Source organism: Jaculus jaculus, chromosome 6 (genome assembly GCF_020740685.1).
Source record: "Jaculus jaculus isolate mJacJac1 chromosome 6, mJacJac1.mat.Y.cur, whole genome shotgun sequence".
NCBI lineage: Eukaryota > Metazoa > Chordata > Mammalia > Rodentia > Dipodidae > Jaculus > Jaculus jaculus.
Genome location: NC_059107.1, coordinates 92574619 through 92591605, shown reverse-complemented (window position 1 = coordinate 92591605; position 16987 = coordinate 92574619). Strand labels below are relative to the sequence as shown.

At 48.5% G+C, this 16987-nt stretch overlaps 1 protein-coding gene across 2 annotated transcripts; it reads right to left on the bottom strand.

Annotated features, from left to right (window-relative positions):
- Positions 1-8137: 8137 nt before the first annotated feature.
- Positions 8138-14447, bottom strand: Aqp6 (aquaporin 6). 2 transcript variants are annotated; one of them, XR_006637741.1, is made up of 5 exons: positions 13927-14447; positions 12203-12361; positions 11896-11976; positions 10340-11048; positions 8138-8149 (listed from the first exon to the last, which is right to left on the bottom strand). XR_006637741.1 is itself a non-coding variant. In XM_004649820.2 (4 exons), exons 1-4 carry the CDS (start codon positions 14317-14319, stop codon positions 10851-10853), a joined length of 831 nt encoding a protein of 276 aa, XP_004649877.2. In that variant the 5' UTR covers positions 14320-14447; the 3' UTR covers positions 9288-10850. The 2 variants fall into 2 exon arrangements, 1 of the variants encoding a protein (XP_004649877.2); XM_004649820.2 differs by lacking the exon at positions 8138-8149 and having other exon boundaries at positions 9288-11048.
- Between the last annotated feature and the right edge of the window lie 2540 nt (positions 14448-16987).

Below are 16987 nucleotides of genomic sequence, written 5' to 3'. Positions count from 1 at the left end.
AAATGACTGATAATTTCATCTCAGACACTTTTTCTTGTTGGGATTTTGTTTTGTTTTTTGAGATTGGTAGAGTCTCACTGTACTGCCACAGACACTTTATAAATTAAACTGGTAGAGAGTCATCAGATTACATCATTAGCACAGAGATGGAAAGCACCCTTTTAAAGTTTGCATAATGGTTCATCCTTCATAATAGGGAACATTTTACTATCATTGTGTCCTTTTTTTTTTTTTTTTTTTTTTTTTTTTTGGTTTTTCGAGGTAGGGTCTCACTCTGCAGGCTGACCTGGAATTCACTATGTAGTCTCAGGATGGCCTCAAACTCTCGGCAATTCTCCTACCTCTGCCTCCCGAGTGCTAGGATTAAAGGCGTGCACCACCACGCCCAGCCATTATGTCCTTCTTTTGTGTATATAAAATTATAGTATATGGCCTATATTCTCTACCTTATGTAGACTCTTAAACTGCTTTAAAAATAAATAAAAAAAAAAAGAATTGAGGACATAGCAGAAGGAGAAGAATTTCACTCTAAAGGCATAGTAGGCATTCTCAACAAAATTATAGAAGATAACTTCCACCAAATTGGGAAAGAGATGCCAATGCAGATACAGGAATCCTTTAGAACACCAAACAGACAAAACCTGGAAAGAACCCTTCCTTGCCATATTATAATTAAACTACCAATTATACAAACCAAAGAAAACATACTGAAAGCAATGAGAGAGAAAAATCAAGTCACATACAAAGGCAAGCCCATCAGGATCACAGCAGATTACTCAACACAAACTTTAAAAGCCAGAAGGGCTTAGAATGATGTATTCCAACCTCTGAAAGATAAGAACTGTCAACCAAGGTTACTTTATCCCACAAAGCTATCCATTCAGATAGAGAAATAAGGACACTCCACAAAAGCAGGCTAAAGGAATATTTGAAGACAAAACCAGCTCTACAGAAAATATTTGACAGGATCCTCCATGCTTAAGAAAAAGAAAAGCACATATAAGGAACCTGGAAAAAACTAACCATACTCAAATACTAGTTAATACAGGAGAGCAAAGGTAAAACTGGAAGAACTACAAAACAAGAAAAATGGCAAAAATAAATACACACCTTTCCATAACTCCTAATATCAACAGCCTCATTGCCCCAACCAAAAGACACAGGTTTGCAGACTGGGTTAAACAGAAGGATCCTTCAATTTTTTTTGCCTCCAAGAAGCTCATCTTTCTACAAAGGATGGACACTATCTTAGGGTGAAAGGTTGGAAAATGGTGTTTCAAGCAAATGGACCTAGAAAACAAGCAAGCGTTGCTATCCTAATACCTGACAAGGAAGGCTTTAGATCAATATTACTTAAGAAAGATAAGGAAAGTCACTCTATATTGATTAAAGGCACACTCCAACAGGAGGACATTACAATCCTAAACATATATGTGCCTAACATAGGCCTCTCAATTCATCAAACAAACGCTGTTAGAACTAAGCTCATAGATAACACCAAACACAGTTGTAGTGAGTGACTTTAACACCCTCTTCTCATCAGTTGACAGGTTATCCCAGCAAAAAATAAACAGAGATGCATCTGGATTAAATGAGGTCATAGAACAAATGGACTTAACAGGTATATACAGGACATTTCATCCAAATGCTGCAGAATACACATTCTTTTCAGTGGCACATAGAACATTCTCTAAAATAGACCATATATTAAGACATAAAGCAAATCTTAACAAATACAAGAAAATTGAAATAATTCTTTGCACTCTATCTGATCACAATGGGATCAAACTACAAATCAATAACAAGAAAAACTATACAGCATACACAAAATCATGAAAACTAAACAATAATCTACTAAATGATGAATGGGTCAATGAAGAAATCCAAAGGAAATCAAAAAATTTGTAGAGTCAAATGGTAATGAGAACACAACATACCAAAATCTTTGGGACACAATGAAGGCAGTTCTAAGAGGGAAATTTATAGCTTCAAGTTCTATATTAAGAAATTAGAAAGACCACAAGTGAACAACTTAATGCCTTACCTTAAGGCCGTGGAAAAAGAAGAACAAGACAAACCAAAAATCAGTAGATGGAAAGAAATAAAGATTAGGGCAGAAATTAATGAAATAGAAACCAAAAATCCATCCAAAGAATCAATGAAATAAAGAGTTGGTTCTTTGAAAGGATAAACAAGATTGATAAATCCTTAGCAAATCTGACCAAAAGAAAGAGAAAAGAGGAAGAAATCAATAAAATTAGAGATGAAAAAGGCACCATACAACAGATACCAGAGAAATTCAATAAATCATAGGGACATACTATAAGAACATATACTCCACTGAGTTTGAAAATCTGAAAGAAATGGATGATTTCCTTGATTGATATGACCTACCTAAATTAAATCAAGATGAAATTAACCACTTAAATAGACCAATAACAAGTCTGGATATCCAAGCAATAATAAAAAATCTCTTAACTAAAAACAGTCCAGGCCCAGATGGATTCACTGGTGAATTTTACCAGACCTTCATGGAAGAACTACCACAAATGCTTCTCAAACTTTTCCATAAAGTAGAAAGGGAAAGAATCCTACCAAAGTCCTTCTATGAAGCCAGCATCACCCTGATACCAAAATCAGGCAAAAATAGAACAAAAAAAGAAAATTGCAGACCAATCTCCCATATGAACATAGATACAAAAATTCTCAACAAAATACTGGCAAACAGAATACAAGAATATATCAGAAAGATCATTCACCCTGACCAAGTAGCCTTTATCCCAGAGATGCAGGGATGGTTCAACATACACAAATCAATAAACGTAATACATTATATAAATGGACCAAAGGACAAAAATCACATGAACATATCGTTAGATGCAGAAAAAGCATTTGACAAAATCCAACATCCCTTCATGATAAAAGTCCTACAGAGATTGGGAATAGAAGGAACATATCTCACCATAATATAGGCTATTTATGACAAGCCTACAGCCAACATATTACTAAATGGAGAAAAGCTTGAAGCTTTTCCACTAAAAACAGGAACAAGACAAGGGTGTTCACTGTCCCCACTTTTAGTTAATATAGTACTGGAAGTCGTAGCCATAGCAATAAAGCAAGAGGCACCTTCTCCTCCTTCTTCTTTTTTGCTTGTTTATTTTCTGAGATAGAGTTTCACTCTAGTCCAAGCTGACCTGGAACTCACTCAGGGTGGCTTTGAACTCATGGTGATCCTCCTACCTCTGCCTCCCCAGTGCTGGGATTAAAGGCATGCACTACCATGTCCAGATTGGTTCCATCTCTTTTTTTTTTTTTTTTTAATTTTTTTTTGGTTTATTTTTTTTTTATTTATTTATTTGAGAGCAACAGACAGAGAAGGAGGCAGAGAGAGAGAGAGAGAGAGAGAGAGAGAGACAGACAGACAATGGGCACGCCAGGGCTACCAGCCACTGCAAACGAACTCCAGACGTGTGCGCCCCCTTGTGCATCTGGCTAACATGGGACCTGGGGAACCGAGCCTCGAACCGGGGTCCTTAGGCTTCACAGGCAAGCGCTTAACCGCTAAGCCATCTCTCCAGCCCTGGTTCCATCTCTTAAGGCTCCTGCCTCAAACACTAGAATGTCTGGGTCTAGAGGGCACTATCATCTCCAGCTGGGTGTGCTATTTTTACTTTTTAAAAAATAATAATATTTTTTATTATGGGTGTGGTGGTACATGCCTTTAACCAGCACTTGGGAGGCAGAAGTAGGAAGATTGTTATGAGTTCGAGGCCACCCTGAGACTACATAGTGAGTACCAGGTCAGCCTGGAATAGAGTGAAACTGTATCTCAGAAAACAAATTCCAGGTCAGCCTGGGCTAGTGAACAAGACACCCTACCTTGAAAAGAGGTTATATTTATTTGCAAGCAGATAGAGAGATGAGAGTGTATAGGCGTGCCAGGACTTCTGACTGCTGCAAACGAACAAACTCCTGATGCATGTGCCACTTTGTACATCTGGCTTTACATAGGTACTGCAGATTTGAACCCAGGCTATCAGGCTTTGTGAGCAAGTGCCTTTAATTACTAAGCCATCTCTCCAGCCCTTTACTTTTGTTTTTGTGGGTCAGACAATCACTCTGTCACTGAGCTATAGCTCTGGTTGTGTGTATTTTTGTGAACTGGAGTCATACTGTCCTGATCTGTCAGCTGTGCATGGTCTTCCTCCTGCTGTGGTATTTCTAGTATCTGGTGACCCTGAGGCACCAAGTCCTGTCCTTTCCTGCTGCTGTTCATACAGTGTTTCATCAGCCAGGAGTGACTCTATAGCTGAGTGGCCTGATAGTAGCCTTGCATCTGGCTCCGGGGAGGGGTTCCTATGCAAGCATGCACTGGAAGTGGTCTCATAGAAGCAGCTTTCATCTGCTGACCCTGGAGCTGACTTCAGCCCCACCTGATGTGGGGGACTGGGAGCTGGCTTAGCCAGCAGGCCATCTCGAAAGTTGGCTTGAGCCCGCTGCAGACTGGGATTCCAAACCAGTTCAGGGGATCCTGTAGGACTTATGTTTTAGGGTCTTGGTCTCACGGAGCTGCCTTGCCTCATCTGGGACCTGGGTGTTAACTCTGACCACCCTGTCTTAGGCCTTACTGGCATACAAGCAGTCCTGGGCTCCATCCCAGAGGCATACTGTAGGGACTGTACTCGATGGGGCGCCTAGAGCGCAGTGAGCCTCGGTGCATGAGGGCTGGCCCTGGGTGTTCGGTGCTCCTACCTCTCGTTCCTCCAGGCTGCTGAGCAGCTACAGAAACAGCAAGTCTAGCTCGGCTTCCACAGGCCAGCCACCCCGCAGGCCTTTTTTTTTTTTTTTTTTTTTTTTTTTTTTTTGTGGGAGGGGACGCTGATGCATTTCCATTCCACACTGTTTACTTTCATGTGAAGTTCCAAATCTTCAAAGCTCCCATTCTTTTCACTAAGTCACTACCCTACCCAGCCTCCAGTTCCTAAATTCCTCCATATCAACTTCTCCAGTGTTTCACTTCTCTGCTCTGAGAAGGCTGTTATTTCTCTTGTGTTGGAGACTTCACTCCTCTTTTCTTTCTTTTTCGAGGTAGTGCTCTGGTCTAGGCTGACCGAGACCTGGAATTCACTGTGTAGTCTCAGGGTGGTCTCGAACTCACAGTGATCCTCCTACCTCTGCCCCCCTCCCAGTGCTGGGATTAAAGGCGTGCGCCCCCACACCCTGTAGCTTCTCTTTTCTTTGGGATTCTACCCCACTTCCTGGAAGACCCACACATATGCATTCTAGCTGAGCTACGCCTGCGTGGGGTATGGGATGGAAGCAGTTCTTTCTACAGTAACAACCCTGGCCTCAGCCGGAGCCACAGAGGAAACAGCCTTGCTTGCTTATGGTGGGTGAAGTAGAATCTGATATGGTGATATGGTAATTGACTGAAAGCTGACTGTTAGATATGCTACAAAATGCTTCTTATATAATGTTTTCAGCAGCTTTTAAAAAAATATTTTACTTTTATTTATTTATTTGAGAGAGAGATACAGAAATAGGCAGAGAAAAAGAGAGAGAGAGAGAATGGGTGTGCCAGGGCCTCCATCCACATCCAGATGCATGTGCCACCTTGTGCAGCTGGCTTATGTGGGTCCTGGGGAATCGAGCCTGGGTCCTTTGGCTTTGCAGACAAGCAGCTTAACCCCTAAGCCATCTCTCTCCAGCTTTCCCCCTCCCCCCGCTTTTTTAAGGTAAGGTCTCACTATAGTCCAGGCTGATCTGGAATTCACTATGTAGTCTCAGGATGGCCTCAAACTCACAATGATCCTCCTATCTTTGCCTTCCAAATGCTGGGATTAAAGGTGTATATCACCACGCCTGGTTTGAGTATGCCACTTTTCGGATGATCCTTAAGTAATTTGCATAAAGCCAGATATGGTGGTTTATGCCTGTAATCCCAGCACTTGGGAGACAGGACTATATAGTGAGTTCCAGGCCAGCCTGGGCTAAAAAGAGAAATCATCTCAAAGAACAACTAAAACGGTCATGGTGGTGCATGCCTTTAACCCCAGCACTTGGGAGGCAAAGGTAGGTGGATCACCATGAGTTCAAGACTACCCTGAGACTACAAAGTGAATTCTAGGTCAGCCTGGGCTAGAGAGAGATCCTACCTCAAAAAACAAAAGCAAAGCTGGGCATGGTGGTGCACGCCTTTAATCCCAGCACTCGGGAAGAAGAGGTAGGAGGATTGCTGTGAGTTTGAGGCCAGCCTGAGACTACATAGTGAATTCCAGGTCAGCCAGAGTGAGACCCTACTTTGAAAAACCAAAAAAAAAAAAAAAAAAAAAAAAAGCAATGGCTGGAGAGATGACTTAGCGGCTAAGGTGTTTGCCTGCAAAGCCAAAGGACCCAGGTTCAGTTCTTCAGGACCCATGTTAGCCAGATGCACAAGGTGGCACATGTGTCTGGAGTTCATTCTCTGGCCTGCCCATTCTCTCTGTCTCTTTCTTCCTCTTTCTGTCAAATAAATAAATAAAAATAAAATATTTTTTAAAAAGTAACTTGTTTGAGTCACACAGCTGGTAAGTGCCTGAACCTGTATTTAAACTGTCGATCTCTAGTCTTCACTTAGGCAGCTCCTTCTCCCCTCTCTCTCTCCCCTGTCCCTCTCTCCCTCTCTTTCTCTGCCTCTCTCCCTCTCTCCCCTCTCCCTTTCTCCCCACTCCTTCTCCCTCTCTCCCCTCTCTCCTCCCTCTTTCCCTCTCTCTCTTCCCTATCCCTCTTTCCCTTTTTCTCTTCTTCCTCTCTCCCCTCTCCTCCCCTTCTTTGCTTTCCTACCTCCCCCCTTCTTTCCTGTCTGTTTGTCCAGACTAGCTTCAGATTCCCCCTTAGCCAAGAATGACCTTGACTTTCCAATTCTGCCTCTACTTCCTGAATGCTGAGTTATGTTTTATGTTCAGTTTATGCAGTGCTGGGACTCAAACCCAGGGCTTTATACATGCTAGGCAAGCATTGCACTGAGCTACATACATAGTTTATTTTTCTTTTTTATTAATATTTATTTATTTGCAACAGACAGAGAGTGAATGGGCACACCAGGGCCTGTAGCTGCTGCAAATGAACTCCAGATGCATGTGCCACTTGTGCATCTGGCTTTACATGGGTACTGGGGAATAGAACCCTGGTCGTTAGGCTTTGCAGGGAAATGCCTTAACCACTGGGCTATCTCTCTGGTTAACATAGCTTTTCTTTTAACCTTGGTGCACAGAGTTCTCTTTGGGGGGAGTGGAGGGCAGTTTCGAGGTAGGGTCTCACTCTAGCCCAGGCTGACCTGGAACTCACTCTGTAGTCTCAGGATGGCCTTGAACTCACAGTGATTCTCCTACCTCTGCTAGGATTAAAGGTGTGTGCCACCACACCTGGTCACAAAGTTCCTGTAGGCCAAGTGATTTTCTTAGGAAAGTGAGCATCTCTGGACCAGTGTGTTGCTCCTCCCTTTCTGTCAGTCTTAGAGGGCCAAATGTGACCTGGGGCCGAGCCCCTTCCTGAACATTCTGGTCCCACTGCACAGTCTGCTCCCAGGTGAAGCCTGTCCTCTTGTCTTGTTATAGACGGGCAGTTGGGGGTGGGGGTGGGGGTGGTGTGTGTGTGGCAAGGGGCTTCCTGCCAACCAATCGGAAGCAACTGCTAGGCTCTGAGCTCCCATCATCTGCTCCTGCTAAGACAATCATCAACATAAAAGGCTAATTGTATTAATCACCAAGGCACCCATCCCGAGGCCCCCTCCCTTTCAGGAGAATTATGAATTGCGATTGCAGATGGCCCTGCTGATTGAAAGCGGTGCTCAGCAGGGAAGAGGGGCCAGATCAGATTACACACCATTAATTAAAAACTTCCCCTGACAAGCGGCAGGCGGGGAATGCACTCCAAGAGCCTGCCTGGTTGGGTGTCTATCCTCCCCAGGGCCCTCAGGCCCCACCCAGCCCCTGAGAGATGGCAGGGAAGCCTGCTTCCCCAGCTGGAACTGCTGACATCCGGAGTGCCAAAGGCCAGCTCTTCCATCATCCAAACAGATGGCCTGCTGTCCTATTAAAGGACTCCAGAGAAAGAGAAGCTAACCTTTGGTAACTTATGTCTGTGTCTGCCCTTGGATGCTCTTCCGCTTGTAACCGAATTCCTCGCTTTTAGGGAGCCTCTCTCCTCCAACCCATCCTGACCAAAAGGTGGCTAAAGGACTAGAGTGACAGCTTTCCCCTCGGGCATCTGCTCTTGATCTTTTGGTCCCTAAGTTCTGGAATCAGATTGTCATGGCTGGTCTGGAGCGGTGGGTTGGAGATGCTACAGCCTGGAAGCGGAGGTTTCTCAGCTGCTGTCATTTTGGCTCATTTGGAGTTGTAACTCCCAAATTTTCTTCCGTTGATCAATTACTGCCTCTCCTCCCATCCCCAGCTGCCCAGCCTCAGTCAGTGATTCATTCATCAGACTTTTATTGAGCACCCAGTGTGTGCTCGACTCTGGGGGTGCAGAAGTGATTTGTCAAGAAGCTTAAGATCCTATTGCAGAAGCTTCTCACGCCCTGCCCGGTCCTCTGGTTTCTGCCTCATTTCTTTCAGTGGCTGAAGCTTTGTCGGCACCCCCCCACCCCCGCCCCAGCTCTATTTTGGAAAATTCTAAACTGGGATCTGGGGAGACCTTAGGGGTCTATGCACCTGATCCAAGTGACCTTTAGCAAGTCAATCATAGCTTCTGTTCCCCCTTACACCCCACCAACACACACAGACATACCCAGCTGCTCATAAAAGGGCACGGGAAGCCCTGGGCTCTAAGTGGGTTGCGAGGATGGATGAGTGGGACCCAGCTTGATGAGATACGAAATGCTCTCGGCACCTGTGACGGTACAGAATGCTGAGCACTGACACAGGACTCAGCTACAGCAGTGGTCTCGGGTTGGGCCTGTCACCCTGCCCTAGGAAGACGGGCAACCCCTCTTCCATCCCCAGCCCATTGGGAGACATCACAGAAAAGGACCTGTCTGTTTTTATGGATTTGGTTGCTGCATCTCAGGGTACCATGGTGATGGGTGCCATAGAGATGAGAGCTGACTTGTATTGGCTTGTTTCTTCATTCCAGAGTTCCTCCTCTAGCCCCACCCCCACAAAGCTCCCAGGTCAACAGACCCCAAAGAGAAAGAGGCAGGGCCTCTGGTAAGTAGACCCAATGAAAGAAAGCAAAACCTGCTCTCTAGAAGCTTTCTCTCTCTCTCTCTCTCTCACATACACAATTGTATGCAAGCCCAATAATTACAGTAACTGCAACAACAATCATAATTTATTGGTGATATTCTAATAGCATTTAAATCTCCAAAGCATTTTCTAGTCTCATTGTTTCCATGGTCCACCCTGGGGGAGGATTGCTCCCATTTACTTATGGTCTCTCCGCTCAGCAGCGTCTTCAAGGGGCCTGTGATGCTGAGCGCAACTGGTGAGGCTTCCTCCAGCCTAGGTCATGAGCTGAAGACAGAGAATAGAGGTTTCCTGCTGAGGGGCAAGCTCTTGAGGAAAGCTGGTTCTGGGACAGGCCTGTGTGGCCCAATGTTCCCTTCTTTGTCAACCCACAGAAAGGTTCCTTTGTGTCAGCTCTGCCCAAGGATGGGGACTCTCCTGAGCATTTGGGAGAAAGCAGGAATGAAGGTCTCTTAGAAGGGCAGTCTCTGTCTCCAATAAGCCCTGTGTGCGATGGGGAATTGTGACTCCTAAGCTGTACAAAAGGGCAGAGAAATTCCTCTAAGAGTCTCAGAGGCTATTCCCTCCTCCCCAAGGGCTCCATGTGGAGTGTAGCTAGGGTGCCCTGAGGCCCCCTGGTGAGAGCCCAACTAGAGTGGCTGCCTGTACTCCAGTTCCCCTTCCTCCTAAGACAGGGATCTGGAAGCCCAGCATCCTTTAAGAAACAGGAAAAAGGAGCCAGGCATGGTGGCTCACGTCTTTAATCCCTGCACTCGGGAGGCAGAGGTAGGAGGATTGCTGAGAGTTTGAGGCCACCCTGAGACTACATAGTGAATTCTAGGTCAGCCTGGGCTAGAGGTCATGAACTGGAAATGAGACCATGAGAGGGAACAGAAAGGGCCTAAGGTTGGGTTGTGAAAGGGGCAGGGGAAAGTAATAGAAGCCGGGTCATGGTGGCGCCCACCTTTAATCCCAGCACTCAGGAGGCGGAGGTAGGAGGATCATGTGAGTTCAAGGCCACCCTGAGACTACATAGTGAATTCCAGGTCAGCCTGGGCCAGAGTGAGACCCTGGAAAAAACAAAATAAAATAATAATAATAATAATAATTTTTAAAGTAATAGAATATACATGGGAAATGAAAGCGGAAGAGTGTGTACTGTGTGGTGGGGAGGGGAGGGGAGTAGGGAAGACCATCAACAAAAACGAAGTATGAATGAAAATGACATGACACACGTTTCTTTGTCTGCTGATTAAAAAACAAAACAAAGCACTAAAGAAAACAGAAAGGCCTGCGGGAGTACCCAGGATGGATTTGCTCCAAGATTCTCTGAATGTGGAAATTGAGCACGTTGGCATATAGTCCCAGCTACTCTGTAGGCTGAAGTGGGAGAATTGGGAGTTCAAGGCCAATCTGGGCAAGAATGGAAGAGGGAGAGAGGGAGGGAGGGAAGAGGAAGAAGGAAGTGCAACTCTAGAGGTAGAGATGGTCCCTAGCCCAGCCCACCCTGTTAGGACATGGGGCCAAGCCTTGTAATCCCGCCCCACCTCCAACCAGGAAAACCTCAAGTCAGGCACACAGGGCGTGTGGTCACTTGTTGGCCTCTTCCCTCGTGCCACAGGGACCCAGGGCTGTGTTGCGTCACACGCCCACTTCGTTGTCCTCTGAGCGAGGCTGGGTTTCTTTCTTCTGGGGCTCCATGTCTCTGGCTTTCTCCACTTCTGTGGTGCCCATGAGAATGGCCAGTCGCTGGGCCACAGTCTTGGTGTCAGGGAACAGGATGAAGTTGTAGATCAGCGAAGCCAGAACAGCTCCGGTGAGGGGTCCCACCCAGAAGATCTGAGGAGGCAGAAGTAGGCATGCCCCTGCCGTGTGCCAGCATCACAAGGTGGTTGCAAGACCTGCCTCCCTAGTGATGACAAGGTCTTCCTGGAACCCCCAAACTGCCTACAAAGTGGCAACTTGAGAACATGAATCCTGCCTCCCCAGTCTACAAGGTGAGGGGAACTTGCTTTCCACTCGCTGGGGTCCTGTCTATGCAGCCATGGCTAAAGTCGGGTGCTCCAGTCACCCCCTCTTTCCCTTCACCTTCCCATTTTAACCAAGTTCCGGCTATTGTCCTTCTGTCCCTGTTGCTGCATGGTCTATTTCTGGCTGTCTTTCCTTTATTCACATTTGAAAATTTGTCCAGCTAGAGAAAGTGAGGAAGGAAAGAGCTGGAACATGAAACCTGGACCAAGGCTGGAGCTTCTACCCTGGTCATTTCTTTTTTTTTTTTTTTTTTTTTTTTTTTTTGGTTTTCGAGGTAGGGTCTCATTCTAGCCCAGGCTGACCTGGAACTCACTAAGTAGCCTCAGGGTGGCCTTGAACTCACAGCAATCCTCCTACTTCTGCCTCCCGAATGTTGGGATTAAAGGCGTGCGCCAGCATGCCCAGCTCTACCCTGGTGACTTCTTGCTAATTCCTGGGTACTGAGGGATACTGAGACTGGAAAGAAAGATAGTATAAGCCAAGATATTCACCCTGGCCTTCTCACTCAGGGAAATCTCCACTCTTGGGTCTCAATGACCTGGGGACTGGTGTCTTGCCTACCCAATTCTCTATGGATCCCCACTGAGAAAACCTACCATCTAGTCATTCTCCTTGGGCCCTCTCCCTTCCCCATGTTGCCAGTGGAGGGCCTCACCCAGTGGACTGTGAACTTCCCAACAATGACAGCAGGACCAAAGGAGCGTGCTGGGTTCATGGAGCAGCCAGTAAAGTAGAGCTGCGGTGCAAATACAGGGAGATAGTGTAAGGAGGTTCCACTCAGCCTGGGCAAGGACAGGCCCTTCTGCCCTGGCTCACATCCCCCATCCTGTCCCACATTATAGGCACCGTTTCATTCTCAAGACATGAGAGGCTCAGGGAGACACTGCTGGCCTGAAGGGCTCTGTGACTTCTCTAAGGAGGACCCCAGTGTGTGCGCGGGCAGCGTCCCCTTGGCTCCTTACCCCAATGAGGTGGCCCAGTGCCACAGAAGTCCCAATCATGGCGGCGGGGGAGGCCAAGGTCTTCCGGCTATCCATGGATGCAAAGACACAGAGCACCAGCTGCAGGGTCAGGATCAGCTCCACTGCCACCGCCTGGCCCGTGGAGGTGCTGTTTTTGACCTTGGCAAGAAGGGGTAGGATATGGGTTCTGCCCGCAAGATGGGGGACCTCCCTGGGCCTAGCCTCTACTGTAAGTGTCCAGTCCTAGGACCTAAGGAGATCTGTGCAATGGGTTCACATCTTCCCTGGACACCAGCTGGAGTCAGTGGTCCAGGGGGTGACCCAGGAGTCGGGGAAGGAGAAAGCTGGAGCAATCTGGAGATACACACCTGAGACCTGTGGGTAGGAGGGGGAAGAGGAGATCTGGGGAGGAAGTTATAATGAGGGGGGATTAGAGGAGTGAAGCAGGCCTCAGGGAGTTGGGAGGGAGGAGCCTGGGAGAAGAAAATGGAGGAGCAGAGGACATGAGTGGAACACAGTAAGGAAGGAGAGCAGGACCCATTCTGCCCACAATCACCATCAGTGACTAGGCCCACCCTTAGGTGGCTGATCCTTCTGTAACGCCTTCCTCTTCACGTGGCATCTCCCTCCCTATTCTTTTCTCTCTTTCTCTCTCTTTTTTCCCCTGAGGTAGGGTCTCACTCTAGCCCAGGCTGACCTGGAATTCACTAGGTAGTCTCAGGGTGGCCTCAAACTCATGGTAATCCTCCTACCTCTGACTCCCTAGTGCTGGGATCAAAGGTGTGTGCACCACCTCGCCCAGCTTTTTCTTTCTTTTTTTAAAAATTAAAAAAAAATTTTTGTTTATTTTTATTTATTTATTTGAAAGCAGCAGAGAGAGAGAAAGAGGCAGATATATATATAGAGAGAGAATGGGCACGCCAGGGCTTCCAGCCACTGCAAACGAACTCCAGATGCATGCGCCCTCTTGTGCATCTGGCTAATGTGGGTCCTGGGGAATTGAGCCTCGAACCAGGGTTCTTAGGCTTCACAGGCAAGCGCTTAACTGCTAAGCCATCTCTCCAGCCCTTTCTTTTTTTTTGAGGTAGGGTCTAACTCTAACCCAGGCAGACCTGGAATTCACTATGTATTCTCAAGCTGGCCTTGAACTCACGATCCTCCTACCTTGGCCTCCCGCATGCTGGGATTAAAGGCGTGCGCCACCATGTCCGACTCCCACCTATTCTTCACACCATACTCTCTCTCCTGCCTAGATGAAGGCCAGTGTGGACGACTCTGGAGTTGGAGTCTGGAGCACCCCGCCCCCAACGACTCTACCCACACACACTGAGCTTCTGTGGAATACATGGATGGCTTGTGTCCTCCTCCCTGTCCTCTTTTTTTTTTTTTTTTAATATTTTTTGTTCATTTTTTATTTATTTATTTGAGAGCAACAGACACAGAGAGAAAGACAGATAGAGGGAGAGAGAGAGAATGGCCACGCCAGGGCTTCCAGCCTCTGCAAACGAACTCCAGATGCATGTGCCCCTTGTGCATCTGGCTAACGTGGGACCTGGGGAACCGAGCCTCGAACCGGGGTCCATAGGCTTCATAGGCGAGTGCTTAACCGCTAAGCCATTTCTCCAGCCCCCTGTCCTCTTCTTGGATCTGGCCCTCTCTCTACCCTGACTACTTGACTCTGTCATGTCCCCAAGCAGCTGCCACATGTTCCCCCTTGCACCTACCACGTTGATCCCGAGGCTTCCTCGTACGTCTCCTGGAGTGACCCCATAAAGCAGAGCTGCCCCGACAGTGGCCCCTGCCAGCTGGGCAGCCACGTAGGCTATAGCCCGGGGCAGAGAGATATAGGAGCCCACAAGGTAGGCCAGCGTCACAGCAGGATTGGCGTGGGCCCCGCTGGTCTTCCAGCTGACCTGCACCGCCGTGGCTGTGGCCAGGTTGAAGGTGATGGCAATCTGCAGGACCGAGGGAAGCCCCGAGGGCCAGGGCAGGACTGAGCCCACGCCAAAGAACACATACAGCCCCGTGGCCAGGAACTCCGCGAACAGTGGCTTGCTGATGGTGGTCCAGAGCCTGCCCACCAGCCTGTGAGCCCTGCCGCACACCCCTGGCTCCATGTCCTGGTGCCTAATGCTTTCACCTCCTTTCCTTCAAGGTTGGCTTCTCTGTTCCTCGCCTCCAGATCCCCCGGCTCCCCTGGTCTCTTGTTCCTGCAGCTCTGCCACCACACTGCTATCTCAAGGAATGAGCCAGTCAGACTGGTGGGGAGTCCACCAATGGGGTTATGTATGTCAGAGGGGGGGTACATGTGGGGGGTGGTGCTCACGTGTCTGCTCAGCCCTGAGTTCACCTGACAGGATCCCCCCCCCCCCCGCCTGCCCCACAACAAGGGAGTGCCACTGGGCACTGAGCTGGAACCTTCCAGGACAGCCATACACAGGTTGCTAGCTTGAGGGCGGCAGGCATGGGGCAGTGGCCGGCAATGTCAGTGCAGAGAGGACAAGCTCACTCCCTTAACCCGAGCCAAAGGCCGGCTGCAGGGCTGCCTGTGCTGCCCCAGGCGCTTGCTCTCTGAATCCCCTCCATCTGCAGGCTCTGCTCCAAAAACGCTGACTCTACTCTTGCCCCATAAATCCAGATGTGACATTAAGTTCCCTCCCTCACAGGCTGCAAATATGAATAGCCAACTTTCCTGAGGATCTGGGACTGGAGGAGGGGCAGGGACTCACTGCACTGCCAGTCAAAACTGCGCCAGCTGCCACGTGTGGGAGTTGGCACCACTGCTGCCACCAGTAGGAATTTCCACTGGCCCTACCTTCACTTGGTGCCCTCTCTCTCTCTTTCTCTCTCTCTCTCTCTGCATTCCCTCACCCCTCATCTGGGTCTTCCTTTTCTGCCCATCAAGGCCCTCCTATTTCCTCCTATTTCTTATTCCAGGCAGCTTATCCATTTGGTGGCCGTGCTGGTCCTAATGTCACCCGTGCCTAGATTCTTCCCCAGTAGCATAGGAACGCATTTTCTCAAACAAAGGGATTCCTTCTTCGAGGAATCTGTGCAACTATTGAAGCAATACCCACTCCTTGCTCTGACCTTGCCTCTGGCTGTACCTACCTGCTCACAGATGTCCCCGATTTCCTCAGACTCTGCAAATACAATCTGTCTCAAAATGTGATCCTCGTCTCACCACAACCCCCGCATCCCCCAACCCCGCCCCAAGCGCTCCTGTGTCCAGGTCAATTAGAGGTGCCTGAGAAGCTCTCTTGACTGCTCTCACAGAAAAGCATCTGGCTCTGCTGGTGTATTTCATCCTACCCTACAGTGACTAGCTAGTTGCCTTAACCTTCTCTTGTTCTACCCTACCTCCGGTTTTATTTATTTATTTATTTATGGGTTTTCAAGGTGGGGTCTCGCTCTAGCCCAGGCTGACCTGGAATTCACTGCGTAGTCTCAGGGTGGCCTTGAACTCATGGCAATCCTCTACCTCTGCCTCCTGAGTGCTGGGATTAAAGGCATGCGCCACCACACCCAATTTATTTTTGTATTTTGTATTTGTGCTCATGCATTTGTGTGTGTGTGTGTGTGTGTGTGTGTGTGTGTGTGTGTGTACATGCCAGGGCCTCTTGCCACTTCAAACATACACCAGATACTTGTGCCACTTTTTGCATCTGGCTTATGTGGGTGTCTTGTGAATCGAGCGTGGGCTGGTAGGCTTTGCAAGTAAATACTTTTGACCACTGAGCTATCCTCCCAGCCCTTCCCTGCTGATTTTGGATCCTCCCTAGGTCTGGGCTGTGCCCTCCTTTTGCCACCGTGCGGCCTTTAGCCAGTCTCTGTGCTCTGTTCCAATCAATTCTCCACACCGCAAGCCCCAGGGTTGCTTCCAAAATTCAAAGCCTGGACTGCTGCTCCCTGCTGGAGTCCTTACTGGCCTCTGAGCCGCCTCCGGAGCTCTGAGCCTGCTGATGACAAGGTTCTCTGTACTGCTCCTCCTGTCCCCAATCACCCCGTGCCCTGCCTTGTCCTTGCCTCTCTGGCCCCTAGGATTGAACCCCCTGCTTGTCTCTGGATGCCCCTCTTCCTGGAGAACCACTCTTTGCCTGGGTAACTCCCAACCCATCCCTGAGGGCAGCGTCCGTGCCACTTGCTCCTCTGTGTGTTCCCGCCTCGCCTAAGCACTTTTGTACACAGTCAGCACAGACAGGGTGTAGCTATGGTGTTACTGTGTCTCCCCAACAAAGTGATGAGCCCTTAGGTGCAGGAAACCACACTCTGCTCATCCTTACATAGCGTCTTGCATGGAGACTGGCCACGGTAGATTCTCAATAATCACTTGTTGAGTGAGTGAAGGAAAACTTCTCAGCCTCCTGGAGGCAGATGACTGTCACGTGTGCTTCGTCCCAGCCTGCTGTTCCTATGGCTGTCCTCCAAGCCCTCCTGGGACCACGAGCTCTGCCATCCTATTTGCTATTTCAGTCCCAGTCAAATCCCTCGCCCATCCCCTTCTGTTCTTCCAGCGCTCCTGGCTCCACCTTCTTCTCCCCACACGAACCCTTGGCATTTCCCTCCGTGGTGCGCAAGCTCTTGCCAGTGCCCTCTCCTAGCGTCCCTGACCTCTGCTCTTCTCATTCTCGTCCACACCTCTCTGCCCCGTCTGTGCCCCCAGGCCCAGCTGGAAGAACCAGCCGGCCACGCAGACCGCTGCCATCATTGAAGGCCCCGTCTCATCTGTGGCTCATTCCCCTCGCCTGCTTCTTCCCCACGCAGTGCCTGGTGATGAGGACCAGG

Bases quoted from the DNA above. Each gene is read 5' to 3' on its own strand.
- Aqp6 (XM_004649820.2), bottom strand. From the start codon at position 14,319: ATGGAGCCAGGGGTGTGCGGCAGGGCTCACAGGCTGGTGGGCAGGCTC. The intron at 11,977-12,202 runs GTAAGGAGCCAA...TTTGCACCGCAG, and splicing joins CACTGGGCCACCTCATTGGG to CTCTACTTTACTGGCTGCTC. The intron at 11,049-11,895 runs GTGAGGCCCTCC...CTGCCTCCTCAG, and splicing joins GGAAGTTCACAGTCCACTGG to ATCTTCTGGGTGGGACCCCT.